The sequence below is a fragment of the Papio anubis genome, unplaced genomic scaffold (assembly GCF_008728515.1).
Source record: "Papio anubis isolate 15944 unplaced genomic scaffold, Panubis1.0 scaffold151, whole genome shotgun sequence".
Classification (NCBI taxonomy): Eukaryota; Metazoa; Chordata; class Mammalia; order Primates; family Cercopithecidae; genus Papio; species Papio anubis.
In genome coordinates this window covers 85,875-108,602 of record NW_022161481.1, presented here as the reverse complement: position 1 = coordinate 108,602, position 22,728 = coordinate 85,875, and the positions used below count along the sequence as shown (strand labels likewise).

General features: G+C 37.2%; 1 protein-coding gene across 2 annotated transcripts in view; it reads left to right on the top strand.

Annotated features, from left to right (window-relative positions):
- LOC116268492 (embigin-like) overlaps positions 1-22,728 on the top strand; it is a 54,760-nt gene that overhangs the window by 7,374 nt on the left and 24,658 nt on the right. For both annotated transcript variants that reach the window (XM_031661428.1, XM_031661427.1), the window contains exon 2: positions 5,808-5,891. In XM_031661428.1, coding sequence (XP_031517288.1) covers positions 5,808-5,891 — 84 coding nt within the window. The remainder of the gene's footprint in view (positions 1-5,807; positions 5,892-22,728) is intronic.

Sequence of the window (22,728 nt, the reverse complement as noted above, 5' to 3'; positions counted from 1 at the left end):
AAGGTCATACTGAATTAGAGTAAGCCCTAAACCTAATGACTGTGGTCTTTATAAAAGAAAGGAAAGGGAGATTTGGATGGAGACATACACAGAGGGAAGATGATCATGTGAAGACAGAGGCAGATGTCAGACTAATGCAGCTACCACTAGCCAAGGAATGCCAAGGTTGCCAGCAACTCCCAGATGCTAGGCAGAGGCAAGGAAGGATTCTTCACTAGAGAGTTCAGAGAAGGAAGGCCCTGCCAACACCTTGATTTCAGACTCCTGGCCTCCAGAACTGTGAAAGAATATACTTCTGTTGTTTTTGCCACCAAATTTGTAGTCATTTGTTATGACACCTAATTTGTGGTAACTTGATGTGGAAACTAATGTAACCTACTAAATAAATGTAGTAATCTTCCCCCAATTGTGACAAGCACAATGCTTTCAGACATTGCCAAATGTCTCCTGTGGGGCAAAACTACCCTCAGTTGAAAGCCACTGAACAAAATCCCAACTCTTACCGAATAGACTAACAATTGAAACATTTAACAAATCTACAGTCTTTAGAAAGAACGGAAATCTTAGTAGTTAACTTTTGGGGTTTATTTTTTAATAAGTTTTTATTTGGCATAAGTTTGACTGTTAAAGTATCTTAGTGACCCATGTGGAGGTGGTTTGAAACATGAGAATTTTTACATTGCCCTTTGAAATGTATATTATTGCCAAAATTATATATTTTTTAAAAAGATCAGTTTATTTCCATTCCTATACCATCTAGTTTTTAAAATAGTTTTACAAGACTGGCAAAAGTGTACATTGTACTTGTCAGTAGGCCTTAAAAAAAAACTTGTCTGTAAAGGCTTCTTGTCCAATAGTTTCCATACTATGCAGAAAATATCAAGAGTTCTTTATGTGGAGTATTGTCTGTCCCTGACTTAGAAAGTCTGACTTATAAATGTCCCCATCAGGATTAGTGTGTGTGTGTATATGTGTGTATATATATATATGTGTGTGTGTGTGTATATATATGTGTGTATATATATATTTTTTGGAGATGGAGTCTCACTCTGTCATCCAGGCTGGAGTACAGTGGTGCGATCTCAGCTCACTGCAACCTCCGACTGCCGGGTTCAAGCAATTCTCCTACCTCAGCCTCCTGAGTAGCTGGGACCACAGGCGCACGCCACCATGCCTGTCTAATTTTTTATATTTTTAGTAGAGACGGGGTTTCACCTTGCTGGCCAGGCTGGTCTCAAACTCCTGACCTCGTGCTCTGCCCGCCTCAGCCTCCAAAGTGCTGAGATTACAAGCATGAGCCACCGCGCCCAGCCCCGATAACTGGAATTTTTTGACAAGGTTTTTTTTTTTTCCCCTTGTTTTTCTTCCTTTTTGGATGAATCTCTCTGGAGTATAACTTCCAGGACTCAGATATGCCTTATTTCCTTTCTTCTCCTTCTGCTGCATTTATGGACAGGGGATAGGACTACTGTGTTCCTAAAACCCATAATTCTCCATGTGTTGTGTATAATCAGTATTTTACTTAGTAATGGGGTATTTTACAGCTAAGGTTTAACCATATCATGGCTTAAGTGGCGTTTACAATTTGGCATGGGATCACATGGTTATATATAATATTGCTTCCATGAAGAAATATATTCTTATTTCCAAATCTCCGTTTTATGAATAATATATAATCATTCCTATCAGTGTTTCTGTAACTGGGTTGCACGTTTATAATGCTGTATATCAGAATGTTAAAATTAAGCTTCATTAAGTACTGCATGTTGATAGCAATCAGTATAGAGGTGAGAAAAGTAAAGAGAAAGAATAATACTCATTTTAATAGTAGTTGCTTGTTACACTTTTTTCTTAATTCAGTTCGGACACTTCCAAGATTTTTACATATAATAAAGGGATTTGGGAGGCTTTAGAGAGAATGTTTATTCTTAATCAGAGATGTAGTTGCATTTATTTACTGATTTAAAAAAGCAAGTCTTAAGACCCAGTGCAGTTTTCTAGTGTTAATTATTTTTCTTTCCAACTTCAATTAAATGAAGCCCTCAAAATGAAATATGTGAAAATGTTACCTTAATATCTTTAAGTAGAATTATAGCATGTTTATTTCACTTGAAAGTCTTAATGGAATAAATTATAAGCCCTTCTAGCAACACATATTTTAAAATATAATATGTGAAAAACTAAGTAGAGACCATTTTGCTATTTCACAGAAAATTATAACAGGTGAAAATTAAGATGTTACTCAATTCTTTGATGCAGTAGTCTCATGCCTCATCTGCCCTGCAAAGGGAGAAAAAAGTCTTTTGACTTCTTGAGCAACTATTTGATGTTACTCTTTCATGTTGATATTTTTGTCTCTACCTATAAAAGAATGCTATATGGAAGTTTTCCAGCAATGATTAAGAAAGGGTGAGTTTGATAACTGAGAAATACATGTTATGATCTTGGCATCATCACTCATATTTATACAACTTTTCTGATCCTCATTTTTTTCCCCTATCAGGTGAGGTTTACAGTGGAGACATATTTTCAAAGCACTGAGCTGGGCATACTGCGTTTGGAAACCCTAAGTAACAAGTCAGTGACAGAATTTGAATTAAGACCCCAAATTCCTTCCTCTCCATTTTATACTTCTTTTTGTGACTCAGCCTAATCCTTTTAGGGAAGTATTCAAACCACATCTGCCTGAGTCTCCTGCCAATTTCCTTTAAACGCCAGTGTTCGCTGAATCAGCCTCCTGCCAGCTGTCCTCCAACTAAAAGCAATAAGGTTTACATTCTCACTTTCTTGGTTAAAAAATATCTTGCCTAAACAAAGAACTTCTTTTACTATCCTAATACCTTCTGTAGGCTGTCCTGCTTTTCCACTTAAAGCATTTCTGTATATTGCCTCTTTAAGGGACTTTTCCCAAGGCAAAAACCACACAGCAGTAATATATGTTCTTTTGCACTTGGGGCGTTTTCAGTGGAACCTGAAGCTTGATCAAGATTAATGCTTTAAAGGGAATATGAAGTTAAGGTGCTGGTGTTGTTTGGTTTATGGATGTCTGATTGCATTTTTAATATGTGAGCCTGCAATTGGAAATGGCCTCAACAGCTTGTATATTCTGGAAATACCCAGACTTCCCTACCTCCGGAAACTTGGTGTTTCCTTCCTTTCCGATTCCTTCAACTGTCATCAGCTTAGATTCTGCCAAAGCCAAACTTAGACTCATTTTCTCTCCTTGTTCTAACACAGGTCCCTGTTGAGCCTATCCATGACAAGTCCTAGTGATCAGTAAGGGAGAATAGCCCCAGCATTGGAGCTCATCTCCCTGAAATTATCTTCACCCTCCTTCCACCACCAGGCTCAGGCTTCACACTCTAGCCCATGTCCCAATTTGTATAAAATATACTGACTAATTATAGTCTATACTATGCATTAATGGGTGCTGCTGTGAAATTTTAATGACTCTCAATCTCAAATTGTGGGCCTAAACCCCTGCTATTATGATCCATATAGCCCTTTAGGGACCAAGTTTGCCCAGCTTCATATTCCCCATCAGTACCAAGTGTGCATCAGATATTGTGTATCTTCACTTACTTAAGTGGAATAGGAATAAGAATGACAGAACACATTTTTTCTTTAGTGTATGTCACTCTTATTGTTACTGATACTGTGAACAATAATAATAAATGATGCTGGAAATCTCAAAAAGGTTATGGGCTTGTTACAGGGATAAAGAGTATAGTAAGAACCCTTAAGATTGTATTCTGCTCTGTAGTTGGGGTATCCCTGGGGAGGAAAGCAAAGATACCAAAGCTTACGTTTTGCAGGCTTCACAGAACAGATGATATAGTAGAATAGCTGTTTCCTTCTCATCTACCCCCACCTGGCTTCCTGTCCGTAAGTGAATATCATCTGCCTTGATCTTCCTGAAATATTTTGTCTTTAATATAACTTCTAAGTATGCTAGCCCCAAGAATGGAAACAAGGAATTTTCATTAGGAAAATAACATTTATGGGAGCCTTTCTTTTAAGCAGTGTGTGTGTGTGTGTTTGTGTGTGTGTGTGTGTGTGTGTGTCTGAGAGAGAGTTGGGGACGGTGGGAGGGAAGAGAAAGAGAGAGAAGGGGGAAAAGACAGAGGGAGGGTAATGGGGGGAGAGGGAGAATGGGAGAATATGGGTATGAATATGAATGAATAAATAAGTGAATGAATGAATGAATGAATGAATACTAGATGTGACTGGAGGAAAGGTCTTGTATACTTGATAGCCCAGTGAGAAACTCCGTACATATTTTCCTATGTAATCATTGTAGTCTGATTTAATACGTTATTTAAGGACTTTTTTTCTTCTTTTTTGAAAGTATTATAAGTTCCGAGATACATGTGCAGAATGTACAGGTTTGTTACATAGGTATATATGTGCTATGGTGGTTTAGGAAGTGCATTAAACTTCGGAAGCTGTTTTAGAGGTGATTAAACCTTAGGAACACAGCCTGTTGGAGAGTTAGGTTCTGCCAGGTACGTTATTTTATTAGGCAGTATTGTAAAAGCCGTGTTCTAAAGCTAACGTAACGAAAGGGATCACCAACTTTGATTATATTTTTCATACATATAAGAAAATGAAAGAACTGGAAATCTAATATTGTACTAGAAATAACTTTCTGAACAGATTATTTTTAAAAAGTGCAATAAAAATGGCTCAGGTTTCATTTAAATTGAATGGGATTTAATTTAAATAATGCTGCCAAATTTATAATAATAAGCCTTTTTTCCACCTTCTCTGACTTGTTTGATATATTTGAGTGGTTTCCTGGAAGGTAAGGTCTGGTACTGTAAAATAAAAGGAATAGTAGGCCATGTTGTCAGCTGGGAGCGGTGGCTTATGTCTGTAATCCCAGTGCTTTGGGAAGCCGAGGCAGGCAGATCATGAGGTTAAGAGATTGAGACCATCCTGGCCAACATGGTGAAACCCTGTCTCTACTAAAAATACAAAAATTAGTTGGGCATGGTGGCGGGCGCCTATAGTCCCAGCTACTCAGGAGGCTGAGGTAGGAGAATCGCTTAAACTGTGGAGGCGGAGGTTTCAGAGATCTGAGACCACGCCACTGCACTCCAGCCTGGGCGACAGAGTGAGACTGTGTCTCAAAAATAAATAAAAAATAAAAATAAAATAAAATAAATAAAGTAGCTTCAAGGAGAGTGAGAGAGGTGGAAATAGAAACCTTGTTTCTTTAATGAAAATTCAAAAGGAGAGAGAAGTGACAGAGGCAGAGGAAACTGAAAGTCAGGTGATAGAGAGCATGCCTCTTGGTAACCGTAGCTGGAAAACAAATAGCAACCCAAAGTGGCCTGTCAGCCATTTTATCTTCTCTGTTCCTTGATGCCCATTTTTTTTTTTTTAATTCCCTCTATTAAGGTCTGCCTGTCACTCTTCTTTCATCTTCTCTCTCTGCCTCTTCATGTCTTTCCATTTTCTGGCTCTCTCATATAATTCTTTGTTATCTTCAGTTTATTTATGTTTTGTAAAGAAACTATAATAGTGTAATAAAAATGGAAGGCGTTATTTTTTTAAAAAAAGCCATCTGATGTAAGTCAGTAGGGATTTTTAGGTTAAAAAAGAAAAAAAAATCAGAAATTTTTTTCACATTTAATAGTCTAATATATCTCTAAAGGTCTTTGAAGTATATAAGACTTTGAGCTTTCTGAAAACACGGTTTTTCATTAATAGTTCTCAACAGTATTTTAGCTGTTGCAAAGTAGTTTTTAGATAATAATTTACTTTTGGTAAGAGTGTGTAATCACGTGTTCTTTCTCTTATAGATTTGCCTTTTACAAGTCTACCTCTCGGAGAAGAAATGATGGCAAATAACTTTTCCTGGGAGAGTCATAACATATCACTGACTGGTAAATGTATCATGTTTCAAATAAGGCAATTCCAAAATAAGGGTTTAAGCAATTTTTCTTAAACAAAGCTGCTGCTTTTTGCTTTGTGAAGTGGTAATCCCTGTTCCTGGCCTGGTGGGAAAAACATACCAGTAGTGTGCTGGGAATCTCATGTGGTGAGGATGTTTTACTGGGGGCGCACAAAGGAGGAAAATATTCCAGACATGCTAGGGCTAAGAATGGCTCCCCAGAAAATGGATACCTGAGAAAAGGGAGAATCAATTTTGATTTGCGGATACTCTTATGTTTTCATTAATTCCTGCTGGTACATCCATTACATCACTGTAGGTCAAGAAGAGAATTTGTGTATCTATTGGAAGACCTTTAGCCAGAGAAAGTAAAGATGATATCAAACGAGTCACTGTGCTAAGGAGAAGCAAGAAAGGAACTCCAAAATTAAACCTAGCCCTGCTTTCTCTGCTTTTTCTTTCACAGTTTTGGATTCCATGTTTCCAAAGTAATCTCAGTCTTTTAAATTCCTAAGAGTGATTAATCTGGTTTAGGAACAATATTAAAATTGTATAATTAGAATTTAAAACATCACAAACCTAGCTATTAAATCAATAGTTAGGTTTTTCCAAATACACATCTAGTTTTTAACTATCCTCTAGTCTTATGAACTGTTTCTCTATTTCTGTTTAATATGAATAGAAAGTGTGTGTGTGCGTACCTGTCTGTTTCCAAATCTGATAGGAATGGAATGTTTGCATTGAGCTTTTTGAGGGAGCATTTTTGTAACTTTGTACAGCTTTTGTTTGTTCCCAAATGTATGGAGTTTTGTTTGTTTCCAATGTATGGAGTTCATTATTGTAAAAAATAATTATTATAATTTTCCTATGTTCTTTTACTTTTTTCACATTCTAGTTGTTGGTTGCCTCTGTTATGATGAAATGTTTCTTTAAGAGACTCATGTGAGAAAGTAGTTTGCACATTCTTTAACCAGGCTGGCAATGTCGGCAGCAGGGCACCCCTTACTCAACCAGTACAGCTGTGGCCTGGAAACAAAACGGTCAATGCTCAGGGCAGGAACAAAAAAATGGACTTTTTAATTGTTACCAGGCTGGTTATTTACTTACTTAACCTGTTTGGAGGGTTTAACTCCTATTCTTTTATTCTAAATAGTGCTATTTAAAGCCGTATTCCCACTGTTATAAAGAGACTAATTGTTTGCCATTATCCATTACTTACCTCTGTCTTGGCTTGATTAAACTTTAGTCTGTCCTTTTTCTTCCTTACAGACCCGTGAAATGTGGCTTGCCCTAAGTCCGAGCAAGCATTAAAATAAAGAACATCTTGAGAATTGGCTGACTGCAGCCCGGTCATACTGTCTGTGTACACTCTTTCATTTGCCCAATTTCCCTAAAAAGTTCTTGCTTCGTTGCTTATCCCATATTAAAAAATAACCTTTTTCTGTTTACTTTTGGGAGGCTTGCAGATCTTAAGTTTGGAGCTTTTTCTCTATTGCAATAGTCTTTTATAAAATAATGTCTTCAGTCTGGGCATGGTGGCTCACATCTGTAATCCCAGCACTTTGAGAGGCCAGGGCGGGTGGTTCACTTGATGTCAGGAGTTCAAGACCAGCCTGGCCAACATGGCAAAACCTTGTCACTACTGAAAATACAAAAATTAGCTGGGCATGGTAGCGGATGCCTGTAGTCCCAGCTGCTTGGGTGGCTGAGGCAGGAGAATCGCTTGAACCCAGGAGTTGGAGTTTTCAGTGAGCTGAAGTTGAGCCACTGCACTCCAGCCTGGGGAACAGAGTGAGACTCTGTCAAATAATAATAATAATAAAAATAATGTCTTCATTTAAGTTTGGATTTGTTTTTGACAAAAGAAAAGATTTGACGTTAATTTAGAAACATTAGATCTCAGAGTCGGGCACTGAACGGTTACATTTCCATGTAGGTTGTTGCTCTAGTTGCCTTGCCATCAAAAAGTTTGGTTTTAGAAGCTATCTTTACTGAACTATGGAATTTAAATTTGAAGATACATTTATAATTTTTAGTGTCAATGTAAAATAAAAATATCGAGATGAATCTCTAAACAAAATGTTCTGTTTGGTAGAACAGAATTGGAGTTCAGGGCATACACAGAGAGTAGAATGGTCTTCAGTATGACTGAAAAACAAAGAGAAGCTTAGAGGTTTTATTAGAGAGAAATGTTATATATTGTTTTGGAAGAAAACTCATTATTAGCAGTAACAAAGTTTTTGGGAGCTTACAAGCTCTGACTGGTGAGTGATGGAGGTCGGTAAATTAGTCTTAGAGTCATGGTGGTTTGTTTCAGAAGCTGCTAGGTAAAACTGGTTTTAAAGTTATACCAGGTCATTTCAGCAGCTGGCTTGCAGTATTAGTCCCAGGCAGGTGCTTTGTGTCCCAAGTGTGTGTTTTTTTTTTCTTTATTACCAGGTCTCTGGTCTAATTTAGTTGAATATGACAAGGTAACTCCAATTCCTGATTATCAAATTTCACCTTATCAACTATAGACTTTCTTCATACTGTTGTTAAGATTTTTAACTTACTATTTGTAAATGGAGTGTTTTCATATTTTCATAATGTTGTTAGATATGTATCAATATTGATTTTATTATTCGTGTTTGTCTATAAACAATAGTTACGACATTTCTATGTTGTTACTTATTATTTTCTTTTTCTCTCTGGCCATTGTTGAAGTTAACCTCTCTGTTAGGATAAAATGTTTCTTGTAGAGAGATTCAAATACAATATGTTAATTGTAAATTTTGGACTTTGGTCTGGCTCTTTACATATATACTTATCCAAAGATTCTTGAGACTGGAAAACATATGAATTCTTGTGTCTGGGAGAATGAAAACATGGCCTTTGATTCATAAAAGCTTAGTTGTTTACTTATTTTAATATTTTTAAAATATTGCTAATTATTTACTTAACAAACTCATGATGTTGACTATGTACCATGTTTGTATTTCTAAATAACTTAATTCTTATAACAGCTCAATGAGTTGGGTACTGTTATTATTTGTAATTTGCAGGTGAGGAAAGAGAGGCACAAAGAGATGAAGTGAACTGACCAGGATCACAGTTCCTGAGCTGGAGCTTACAGTTTTAAATGCAGGCAGCTTCGTGCCCAGTCTGTGCTGTTAACCATTATGCTTTGCAGCTTTTCTTAATGCCCAGTTACTTGTTTCTTTTAACAGCATTATTAAATCAATTATATTTATTTTAAGAAGAATGACATTAGTTTTGAAATGATGTAGTAAACTACGAAAATAAAGCTATTTTCTAGATTTATTGCTATTTCTAGGTTTATTTAGTAATAAAGCTATTGCTTCATAAGTTGCATTTGCTGCCTGCAATTCCAGCACTTTGGGAGGCCCAGGCAGGCGATCACCAGAGGTCAGGAGTTCGAGACCAGCCTGGCCAACATAGCGAAACCCTGTCTCTACCAAAAATACAAAAATTAGCCAAGTGTGGTGGCAGGCACCTGTATTCCCTTCTACCTAGGAGGCTGAGGCAGGAGAATCACTTGAACCTGGGAGGCGGAGGTTGCAGTGAGCTGAGATTGCGCCACTGCACTCCAGCCTGGGTGACAGAACAAGAGTCCATCTCCCTTGCCCCCCAGAAAAAAAGAAATTGCACTTGCTTAATCTTAAATTTGTGAAAGTAATTGACTGAAACTAAAAGTATTTTTTTGTGCTCTTAGGGGTTTTAAAACAGAGCTTTTCATAATGGACTATTTTTATATCACTGTACTTAATTTTTGAATGTCCATAGTATTTGGAATTCATTATATTGTTTGTATTACCACCATATATTTTTATTTTTGCTTTTTTCCTCTCTGCATGTTAGTGTTTAGTTTCTCAATCCATGTGTTATAATTTAACGGAAGACATTGAAATAAAAATAAACAGCTGCCAGTTACCTTGACCAACTTGTTAACGTTGGAATCAGCTCGCCTGTGATGACCCAGTGGCACATTTTATTTACATGTTGAGATGTGAGCAGCTGTCCCACAAAGTCCTTGTGAGCCAAGGAGGTAATATAAGCAGACATTAGAGGTGCAGATGTGCAAATTAAGGCACAATGTAAGATTCGGGAAGATTAGTCAAGATAAGGAAAGACAACCACATAGTCTAAATCTAGGCCAGCAAGAGGTCTAGGTTAGGACCACCCAGATTCTAGGGGCAGGTGATTGATAAGATTGAGAAGAAGAAAATAAGTGAAAATACTTCATTGCAGAAAGGATCCTAGCATGACTCCAGTGCTGCAAATGTTATAATATTTTTCAAAGGCACTCATCAAACCTGATATGTAGACTGTTGATGTACAGAGAAAAAAATTGAGACCTAACATTCGTAGAGAGTCAGAGAAAGCAAAGATGGAAGAGGGATCTACCCATAGCAACACAAGTGGCAGTGGCTGTGATCAACTTTTGTTCTATATCAGGTGCTTGTTTGTTTTGGTTTTGGTTTTTATTAACAGAGGTATTGATGTTTGGGGCTGGATGATTCTTGGTTGTTGGAGGTTGTTTGCAGGATTGTAGGCTGTTTAACAGCATTCCTAGCCATTGCCCACTAGATGTGAGTAGTACCTGCTAAGTTATGACAGCTGGATATGTCTCCAGACACTGCCAAACATTCCCTGGGGGACAAAATTTTCCCCATTTGAAAATTACCCCCACTGTTCTACACGTTAAAAATGAGAGCCCTGCACATGTTTCCCATCCCTTTATTGTGGGAATACACTTGATTTAATAATATTGTGATTAACATTTAGTAAAGAATCTCACCATAAAGTTAGATGATGGTGCTGAATCACAGGCACAGGACCTCACACTCTATAAGTGGGACCTGTCTCTTCCTTCCCTCCTACTGATGTTCAAATCCTTCCTCTCTTTAAGAATGGAGCCAAGAGCCCATCTTCAATAAAGCACATAGCAGAGAAGCACATATGTTCCTGCTTCTCTGATATGTATTTACTGTATTTTTGTTAATTTTTAGTTGTGTAAGTAAAAATGAGTTCCGTTTTGAAAATATTAAAACATTATTTTCAGCATTAGAGTAAATTAGAGAATCTGAAAACCCTCCTGCCACACCTAAACATTCTTTTAAATATATGGCTATCTACACAGAAGTAAAGAAGTTTCTACTGATCAAAATTGGTGATCAGGGCATGAAGCCCGTTAACTGAATATTGTGTTAGGTTTCCTGTGTTTGTTGCCAAGATACTTGAGTTTTAAGAGCTACAAAAATATAAAAAACAAGGCCTTGAGTTCATGCAAGGAGGAAAGCTGGACCTGAAAACCTGCAGAAAGCTATCATTCCTAGGCTGTAAATGTAGGGAAAGGTTTGATTTAGGGAAGAAAATCAGCAAACAGCACAAGATGACAAGTTGACTTCTTTCTTTTAAAGTTTTGTCAGGCATTTAAACCAAAAGATTTCCAGTGTTATCTGCTAACTAAAAATAATATGGATAAAAATAATTTTAAAACAAGAAACCTCCAAACCCCCAAAGATTTCCCTTATTATTTAAAGACACGGGCGTGTCCTCAACACAGTTTAAATTGCAAATTTACATTACTTGCATTATACTGTACAGGAGCCTCCCAGCTGAGAAATAACACAAAAATGACCCTGCCAGGTAGTACTTCCACAGGGAAGCAATTAAAAACTTCTGTGGAGGAATGTGTTGTCCATCCTGGTGACATAATCCCTACTGTTACATGTCTCAACATATTACAAAACAAAAATATATAAAACAAACACACAGTCCCTAACAGAGCTAAGGAGAGGTAGGATTAGACATTCTAGAGCTTCAGATTATAGAAATACTAGGTAGAGAAATAAAAGAAATATTAAAAACATGAGAATGAATATTATACTGTTTTTTAAAAAGATAAAGCAGGTTTGAAAAATGTCCAAATAGAACTTTAGGAGGTGAAATAAAAAACTTGACTGATGAGGTTCAAGTTTAATTGAATTACCGCCATTTCTATCTCTGTTCTCTCTCCTCTTTTCCAATGGTAAACTCTGTTCAATGTGTTTCTTTCCCATGCTGAGTGTGGGTGTGTGTGTATGTGTGCATCTATAAAAACTATGTAGTATTGTTTGTATTCTTTAGTTTTAGTGGTATTAGTCCATATATATTGTTCTGAAAATTGATTTTTGTCATTCAACATTAGTTTTTGGAGATCTAGTCATATTGCATATGAATATAGCTTTTTTTTTTTTAACTTGTATGCACAGTATAAATACACCAGCTTACTTACAAGTTTTTTTCCTAATGGACCCTAGTTGGCTAATATATTTTTGCTAAAAACCATATATTAAGGGACACCCTACATATATCTCTCTGGGCATAATTGTGAATGTTTTCTCTATGATAACTATCACAAAGTAGAATTGCTCAGTGAGAAATTATGTATATCTTTATTTTATCATATACTTCCAGATTGCCCTTCAAAACATCTTGACAGTTGGCCCCTTCCCCCGACCCACATAGTAGGCTTATATTTTATGTTGAATTGATTTAAATGATTCAAAACAATGAGGTAGGCGTAAATTTTGGTTACTGAATTTTTACTTTTTATAGAAGTTGCAAATATTTTTTCCCACTTGTCTTTAAAGTTTTATGTGGTGTTTTTTAATTGTGAAGAAGTTTCATTATGTGTTTCCTGCTATTATTTGCATACTTTTCCACTTTTCACTTTTTAACCCATTTATAATACAGTTTTATGTTTTGTATGTCAGAAGGAACTAATTTTGTGGTTATTATTTTGTACTGTTAGCCAGCGTCTCAATGCTTTTAACTGAATAGTTCTCTTTTTCCTGATAGCTTTGAAATAGCACTCTAATCATATTTCAGTTCCCAAACTCTGTTCTTTTTACAAAGTGATTAAAGTGCTTCCTAAAGTAAGAAGTACATTTTACTTTGTAACCTAATGCACCAACTGCATTTTCACACACATATGAAACAAAATATTCATCAAATAACACTTACACCTAATAGGTTTGTTATGCTCTGATAATTTCTCTTTTACTCCAATCCATTAAAAAACAAATCTGGTGATAACTATGAAATTGATTTCCTGATCCACTAATGGATTTTGACTTGCAGTTTGAAAAGTTTTGCCTGTTTTATTTCATTGATTTATTGGTATTTTATCACATCATTAACATGTTAGTATTATTTTTTAAAACATTATATCTTTTTATGTCTCTTCTTTTAAAAAACCAGATTTTCTTTCTTGGATTTTCATTCTTTCACATGCACTTCTCTAAATTGGGTTCCGTAAAAAGTACTTTTGGAATTTGGCTGATTCTCCACTGACTCTGTAGATTTATTTTGGGGAAAATTAATGTTTTATACTGTTGTATTGCCATCTGTGATTTAGATCTCATTTGATTTAGAGTATCTGTTGCAGTTAAACTTAATTGTAGTTATTTATGCTTGACTTATATGTCCCCTGCTAGATTAATAATTTTTTAAATCACCTCTGTATCACATATAGCATATAAAAGTACTAAACAAATTTGTTTTGGCCAATGGATGAGCCAACTGTGTGAGACAAGAACTTCTTATGCATTTCTTGCATATCCTCTAAAGTACTTTCTGCCTAGAATTCCTCATATAAATCATGGGGCAGAATTTTAATATGCTTGAACCTTCAGTCTAAGGCAAGGTGCGTTATCTGTCTAAAGAAGTGATTGGTTTTTTAAATACGATATTCCAGGAGCTACAACCACTTCAACAAAAATTTATTGAAAGCCTGCTTTACAGTGGTGAACATGACAGACTTCCCTTTCTGCCCTCCTCCCCCCATGTCATACAGTATATGTTTCAGTGGGAGAGGCAATGAATAAGTAAGTAAACAAATTAATATGAAAGGTGAAACCAGATGGTGCCAAATGCTAGGAAGTATATAAAGGAAGTGTGACAGAGAGAGTCTGTTGTTAGCAGTGTTGTAAGGTTAGAGGAGCCCTTTCTGCAAAGGAGGCATGTGACCTGAGACAGTCACTTGGGGTGTGTACAAAATGTATGTACTGACTCTCTGAGTGTCTGCATGGTTTGGAAGCACCGTAGAAGTTGATACCATGAAACATAAACCATTGTTATAAGACTTAATCTCAAGGACTGGCGTCAGGGTGTAAACACTTGCAGTTTGGACAAATTCATTACCAAGGTAGCGGGCCATGCTTTCAGTTTACATTAGGTATTTATGACCCCTTATCTTGATCTGGTGTGTACTGAGGCTTGTGTTTACCTCTCCTTTGCTGAAATCCAGTTACTTTTATTGTATTTTATTTTTTAGATTCTGGGGTACATGTGGAGGATGTGCAGGTTTGTTATGTAGGTAAATGTGTGCCATGGTAGTTTGCTGCACCTATCAATCCATCACTTAGGCAGTAAGCTCAGCATGCATTAGCTCTTTTCCCTAATGCTCTGCACCCCCTGCCCTCCCTCGACAGGCCCTAGTGTGTGTTGTTCCCCTCCCTGTGTCCATGTGTTCTTATGGTTCAGCTCCCACTTATAAGTGAGAACATGTGGTGGTTGATTTTCTGTTCCTGTGTTAGTTTGCTGAGGATAATGGCTTCCAGCTTCATCCATGCCCTGCAAAGGACATGATTTTGTTCCTTTTTTATGGCTGCATAGTATTCCGTGGTGTATATGCACCACATTTTCTTTATCCAGTCAATCATTGATGGGCATTTGGGTTAATTCTACGTCTTTGCTATTGTGAATAGTGCTGCAATGAACATATGTGTGCATGTGTCACTTTTAAATCCACATTTTCTTTATCCAGTCTGTCATTGATGGGCATTTGGGTTAATTCTACTTCTTTGCTATTGTGAATAGTGCTGCAATGAATATACATGTGCATGTGTCACTTTTAAATCCTTTGTTCCTTGAGATGTAACCATGATGGGTAAAGAAGATGAAGGGATGAAGAAGCCAATCTTGAATGCTTTCCATACCTTCTCCAGTCTTCACTAATTGTAGCAACATTTTTTTGTCAGTTTTATACAGTTATCTGTGTGTGTGTGTGGTGGTGGTGGGGGGGGGGTTCTGCTTAAGTTTTCCTCTGATTTATTTCTGAAATAATTTTGCTACTAAAATAATTTTGAAATCCGTTAGAATAATCCATTTCAAAATTTAAATGGTTCTTGTACCAGGGAATCAAATGATATGACGTTGTCATTTGCTGTTCCTTTCTTCCATTATATTGAAGTGGATATGTGAAAAATGTTTCAAAATAAATGAAAGCTTTTTATCAGGGTAGAGAAGGCAGAAATTAGAAGTAAAGATCGGAGGCAAGTTGTTATGGCTTGAGATGATTTTGATTTGTAAATGTAGAAGAGATGGAAAAAATACTAAAGTGTGATTTATAGCTCCAAGAACAAAAGGGCAGGACTGGACATGGAGGGGAGCATACAGGGCCAAGGACTGACTGTTCTGAGTCCTGGACTGCTACCTCAGCCTGGATCTTGTCCCCTATGTAACCTCAGGTATTGCCTTTCAGATGTACTGAACTGGTACTATGATTACCACTTTGTAGAATTTATTCTGGAGACCAAATATTATATGTTCTAGATATTTGTGAGCTATCAAGTGACATCAGTGCTATGAAATTTTAATCAAATGGAAGGAGTGCATAAATGAAGTATCTAGTATAAATCTTGATAGGTATATATGGATTAGGTTAATGATCTCAAGCCCAGAAACAGTCTATAGCCAGTTAAGCAGGAAATAATTTATTGAATAAAGGATTTTGGCTAGCAGAATTGATGAGAAAACTGGAAATCAAGTTCTGGCAATGCCGGGGACCTCAGGATGACAGACAGCAAGGATTACTGGAAGAGTCTGCTTGATATATTTCTGCTGGTACTGGACTCTTGATACTAGGGCCTAGAATAAAGGCACGTAATATATTTTTAGTAAAATTGTTGAACGAGTGGATACATGAAAAGCACGTGGTAGGTGTTCAGTAAATAAGTGTTAAATGAATGATTGAAGGAATAATGAGGCACAATCACTGCTAGACACTTGCCATTGCTATTGTGATTAATTTCTCAATTCTGCCTAGGTCCTTAACTCCCTCCCTCTAACTTTAAAACCCTGAGTAGGAGGTTATAATTAAAGTGGCCAAACCCTAGTGCTCAGCTGGGCAGAGAGAAGAAATACCTGTTCCTAGGTTTCCGCAGTGAGTGAGTACTTTGCCTGTCACCGAACTTTCAACTGATAGGAAGGGTGTTCGGATTCTGGTTGTCCAAAAATATGATCAATAGCCCCCACTATAGTGTTGGATTAACTTCCTGTTAATTATTTGGAAACAGTGGCAACAAATGTATTTGGTTACTAGAACAATGTAACCATTTACTATAGTTTTCCTGTAACTGATGTAAACAATAGTTGCAGTGTTGTTCTCTATGTTGTAGAAAAATATATTTAATTATTGGATTATTACCCATTGTTATTGTCTCAAATTAAGTACTACATTGTTGAAACAAGAGACATGCAATTCTGGAATTCAAGTAGAATTGTTTTTGCTTTTCTTTGAAATGACATTAAATCAGTTTAGAAAGTAGAGAAATAACCATTACATGCCTTAATTTCTGTTACTAATTGAAGTGGAGGAAAACAGTGACTAATAGAAGCTTTGTTTAGTAAAATTCAACTAGCATCTCCTCTTAGATAATTTTAAATCTTTGATGAATTATTTTGGAAAACCTGGCTTCATTTTCTGGTGTTTCTCTTTCTTTTGAGGATATCTGTGTAAAAAGAAAAATCTAAAAGTTTGAAAATAGGCTCAGCTCATAAACGCCAGCCACATAGTTCACAGGTCTTGAGGGAGTCTCCAGGGAGTACTTGGAGATTTTATATAGATATAAAAAAGTGTATCAAAGTATATGTGTACTACATTTTACTCAAGTTGGGTTTATGTAATTTCAGGCTTCTCTGTGCACATTGGTGATTTCACATTTTAAGTTTATGGGATTCAGGAAGCACACGTGTTTTAGGTTGTATCACATTGGTATGGCACTAATCAGATGGCATGTAAATAACTTGTTGATAGGATTACTTAATAAACTGTCATGATTCTTCAATCAATATGAGACTTAATTTGGGAGAGTGGTGAAATTATAAGAATCAAGGGAATGGTATTATGTTTTATAAATTTTGGATATAAACTTTGAGAATTTTATTCTTATTCAGAGGAATTATAAGTTAACTCCATATGTTTAAGACGCACAACATTAATGATAAAAATAAGATCCATTGTATCTTTTTTTTTTTTTTTTTTTTTTTTGGAGACGGAGTCTTGCTCTGTCGCCCAGGCTGGAGTGCAGTGGCTGGATCTCAGCTCACTGCAAGCTCCGCCTCCCGGGTTTACGCCATTCTCCTGCCTCTGCCTCCCGAGTAGCTGGGACTACAGGCGCCCGCCACCTCGCCTGGCTAGTTTTTTGTATTTTTTAGTAGAGACGGGGTTTCAGCGGGTTAGCCAGGATGGTCTCGATCTCCTGACCTCGTGATCCACCCGCCTCAGCCTCCCAAAGTGCTGGGATTACAGGCTTGAGCCACCGCGCCCGGCCCCATTGTATCATTTTTATATAGGGGTGTTGGCCTCATGTTAGTGTGGCCTTCTGTTTCTGTAAGGATTCTGGATGTTTAATAGACATTTTGGGTTGCATCATGATGCCTTATTGACTTTTATGGTGAAATTGTTACAGGGCAGGTGAATCCCAACATTGGGGTTTAGCCGGAGAAGGTTGGCTCAGGAAAGAATTAAAGAGTGAGCTGATGGTAGAAAAAAGCGGCTTTATTGAGGCAGGGGTGTTACAGCTCTGTGACTTCTCCTTCAGAGCAGGGGTACACCCTGGGCAGTGTGTCGTGAATAGCAGCTCAGGGGCAGTTCTGCAGCCATGATTATACCACTTTTAATTATGTGCAAATTCAGGGGCAGGCTATTCAGAAATTTCTAGAAAACAGGAGGTAACTTCTGGGTCATTGCCATGGAAAGGGATGGTAACTTCTGGGTGTAGCCATGGCCATGGGAAACTGTCATGGTGCTGGTGGGTGTGTCTTGTGGAGAGGAGCTTTCGATGTCTCTTCCTTGTTTCTGTCAGTCTTCAGTCTGGTCCAGAGTCACATTCCACCTCCTATCTCATTATGAATAAAGAAAAGTCAGGCTGATGGGGCTCTGTGTTTTCTATCTTGGCTTCTATCAGAGTTGTCCCATCTAATCTGTTGTATATATCACAGTTCACTTAATTGTTTTTAGTAAGAGTTTCTGTCTTTAAAGCATGTTTGGAAACACTATCCTATGCAATAAATTTTAATTGGCTTCTTCCATATTTTCTTTTTCTTAATAAATAACAAAGCAGACTTTTATTTGTAGTGAAATGGTTTAAAAGATTGGGTCCTGAATAGACCCAAGAAAATCTAAATGTCATTTCTCTGAAGACTGCAAATGTTATCTATGAAAATAAGAAATTTTTTAGACAGGTATAAATTACTATATGGTTTTAAGAACAGTCTTAAAAATATGTTTCAGAAACAAATTGCTATGGTTTTAGAAATGCAGATGTCATAGATGTTTTTGCAGCACTCTAAAGCGGCAAAAATGCATTGCAGTTGTGCAGTATTAAGGAAGTTGAAACATTGTCGACTGAGCTCATATTAGTTTGTTGGCTAACCATGAAATATGTAAAAAGGTAGAGCTTTTTGCATATTTTTGATGCTGTGATTTCTTGACAGGAAGGAAAACAAACTGCAGAAGCACAACAAACTGCAGAAGCACCTGCAAAGTATTATAGGGAACAGTGAGACAAGGATTAGGGCTTGGAGGATGGCCTACCAATAAGAAAAGCTGCATTGCATTTTAAGTTATATAAAACTGTGTTTAGTTGAAAATGTGTATTTTAAAAATATTTTGATTGCACTGTTCATTTATCATCACATTCACACTGATATATAGCTACACTGTACATTTCTTTAATCTTCTATTAATATTTTCTTTTATTTAAAATCTTGGTTCAACAGTTTGAAGGTAATGAAGTTAATTCCATTGTAATGAGAATTTAATATGTTTGAGAGTTGGTATAGTCTGTTGGTTATCACAATCTGGACTCAGGCATACCTAAATCTAAGATTCAGTGTTGCCTTTGTCTTGATGTGTGATCTTAGACAAGACAGGCAGCCTCTGTTTGCCTCATTTCTAAAGTTGGAATGGTAACAGTGATACTTACCTCATAAAGCTGTTGTGAAGATTAAATGATTTAATCAACATATAACCCTTAGCACCATATATGATAGTTTTTATAATATTCCCCAGTGAGATAATGGTGAGAAGAAGTAAATGGGCATTTATTAATTGCTATATTATATTACTGTTGCATTTCTTTTGATAGAACTTTCTACAATCTCATGAAATATGTATTATCCTGCCTTACAAATAAGGAAATGGATGTCCAATACAAAAATACTTTGATTTGCAAATGCGAGGTATAGAATCAAGGCAGTTAAACAATTTGAGTTTTGCTCAAATTGCTCCAACCAAAGGACAATTTTGGCTGGAGCAAGAGAAGCTGGCCAAGAGAAATTAGGTAATTTGCCTTGTCTTGGTGAAAGATAATGAAGGCCAATAATAGGAGGGTTGGATAAAACTGGACAAATTTGTTTGATATTTTAACGGTAGAATCAACTAAATACTACTGCATGTGATTCAGTGTTATAGGTCAGCACAAGGGAATATTAATGGATCTCTCTTGGATATTTGGAGTTTGAACTTCCCATGGGATATCCAGATTTAGATGCTCCATAGACAGCTGGAGCTATAAAATAAAAAAAAAGACTTCAGTGGAGGTTCTAATTTTGCAAGTAAAGAGCATTACGGTTAATAGTTGAATCCAACAAAGGAGTGCCAAACTGAGAAGTAAAGAGACCAGAGAGCAAAATCCTGATGGGCACCAACAATTGAAAGGTAGTTGGAATAATTTGGTGTGGCTAGCAAAATGTTTAAAATATACTAGGATAGTGAAATAGAGCACAGTAAGGGGAACTGCAAGGAATAAGGTAATCTCTGGCAATATATGTATTCTAGAGACATCAAATGTTATTTTTCTTTTTGAGCATTAAATTCAATTCAGCAGTTTGCAGTCATACAAGCAGTTATTTCAAGCATGTGCTCACAAAGTGCTTCGCACGAGCTATACTTCACTATCTGCAAACCTTGTACCTGGTCTTTGCTTATGGAAGCATTTCGTAAAGTTTCAAATGTAATTAAAAGTGATAGAATTTTTTTTTTTTTTTTTTTTCGGTGAGACAGGTCCCTGCTTTATCATCCTGCCTGGAGTGCAGTGGTGCCACCTTAGCTCACTGCAGCCTCAACTCTTGGGCTGAAAATATCCTCCCACCTCTGCCTACGACTAGATGGGACCAAAGACATGCACTATGAAGCCTGGCTAATTTTTTCAATTTTTTTTTTTTTTTTTTTCCAGAGATGAGTTGTCACCATGTTGCCCAGGCTGGTCTAGAACGCCTGTGCTCAAGCAATCCCACACACCTCAGCCTCCGAAATTACTGGGATTACAGGCGTGAACCACTGCACCTGACCATTTTATTTGAGTTGTATTATTTTTCTTTCTACATTTGGCTCTGCATAGTCCATTTAATCATACTATACCATTGTTGAGAATGAGAAGAGCTTGAGAAATTTGTTTGTATGATGCACTACCGTCTTCCAAACACAACTCTTTCTCTTCCCCTTAAGAGTAATTACCACTATTCTGATTTTTATGTAGTTACTTTCTTGTTTTTCTATATTGTTTTATTACCCAGGTATGCATCCCTAAATATTACAGTTCAGTTTTGCTTTTCTTTTAATGGAATTTTTTGAGTATCTTATAATCTTCAGGTGCCCGAAACATAGCACCTGACGTCCAATACAAAGACATCTCTCTCCCTTTTAAAATTTATGTGTTGAAAAAACCAGGCTGGGTGCGGTGGCTCATGCCTGTGATCTTAGCACTTTGGGAAGCTGAGGCAGGCAGATCACGTGAGGTCAGGAGTTCAAGACTAGCATGACCAACATGGTGAAACCCCATCTCTACTAAAAATACAAAAAAGTTAGCCAGGCTTGGTGGCGGGTGCCTGTAATCCCAGCTACTTGGGAGGCTGAGGCAGGAGAATCTCTTGAATCCGGGAGGTGGAGCTTGCAGTGAGCCGAGACAGCACCATTGCACTCCAGCCTGGGCAACAAGAACGAAACTCCATCTCAAGCAAACAAACAAAAAAGACAGAAAAAGAAAAAAAACAGATAATTTATTTTGTAGAATTTTCGCAGAATCTGGATTTTGTTGATTACTTTCATGAAATGTAGGTTAATGTGTTCTTCCATAATCCATATTTCCTGTAAACTGGGAATTGAATCCAGAGACTTAACCAGTTTGAAGAACCTCCTCAGCACTTTTTCTGACAAGACCATATCCTAGGTAGTGGGGTATTCTTCCTCAAGAGAGACATAATTCTGTTTTTGAAATTATTGCCCCAGTTGATGCAAAATGCCTAGATCCATGATTCACTAGGGATTGCATCATCATTATGGTATATTTGTATGATTTCTTTTTTATTCATTTGCTAGAATTTTTCTATAAAGAGAACATTGACTTTCTCTACTGTTTGGTTAGCCAGTGATACAGTTAGTGTAGGACAAACAAGGTACATGCTGAATTTTTTTTTTTCTTTCTTTTTTTTTTTTTTGAGACGGAGTCTCGCTCTGTCGCCCAGGCTGGAGTGCAGTGGCCGGATCTCAGCTCACTGCAAGCTCCGCCTCCCGGATTTACGCCATTCTCCTGCCTCAGCCTCCCGAGTAGCTGAGACTACAGGCGCCCGCCACATCGCCCGGCTAGTTTTTTTGTATTTTTTAGTAGAGACGGGGTTTCACCGGGGTTTCACCGGGTTAGCCAGGATGGTCTCTATCTCCTGACCTCGTGATCTGCCCGTCTCGGCCTCCCAAAGTGCTGGGATTACAGGCTTGAGCCACCGAGCCCGGCCTGAACATTTTTTCTTTATTTGCCACTGTTCAAAATTAAAGTAAGCTTTTTTATGTTTTCCGTAAGAGTGTGTGTGTGTGTGTGTGTGTGTGTGTGTATGTGTGTGTGTGTATTATCGGAGAGTTAGTGGTTGGGAACCTGAGGGTTAAACTGAAGAAAGAAAAGACAAGTAGAGGCTCTTACCGCTCTTGTTCTAGTGTACCCCTTATTTTATTTTATTTTATTTTAACCAGTATCCCAGATTGGATACTGGTGAAAAAAAAAAGAGCTCGTACTTACCTGCTGGGTCAGAGGTCCTGAAATCTCAGGCTTTGGAAATGGGGTTGGAGTGGAAGGATGGGGAGTCCTAACCATTCCATATTCCTTGCCAAACTGTCAAGGAGAAACTTTTTCTATATAATTTCAGGCTCAGTGAATTAAACTGACAAAAGATAGATTAGCAGAACAAAAAACATACTTAATCACATGTGGACAAAAGTTAGAAAAACATGTAGCTCAAAGGGGCAGTTAAAAGTAGGGGCTTATATACCATCTTAGTAGGGTAAGAAGAGGAGGAGAAAGGCCGTTTATGGAAAAACAAATGAGTTTTAGGAAAGATAAATGAGCCCTTTAGATAACAGGTGGAAGATATGATAGTTTTGTGACAGTGTCTGTTTAGGTGTGGTGTGAAGACTTCTCATCTTCAGTGATAAGAGTCCCTTGTCCCTATTGCTCCTAGGGAGGGGATTTATGACAATAGAGGTTTTTTGGAGTTGCTTTGAAAGGCTC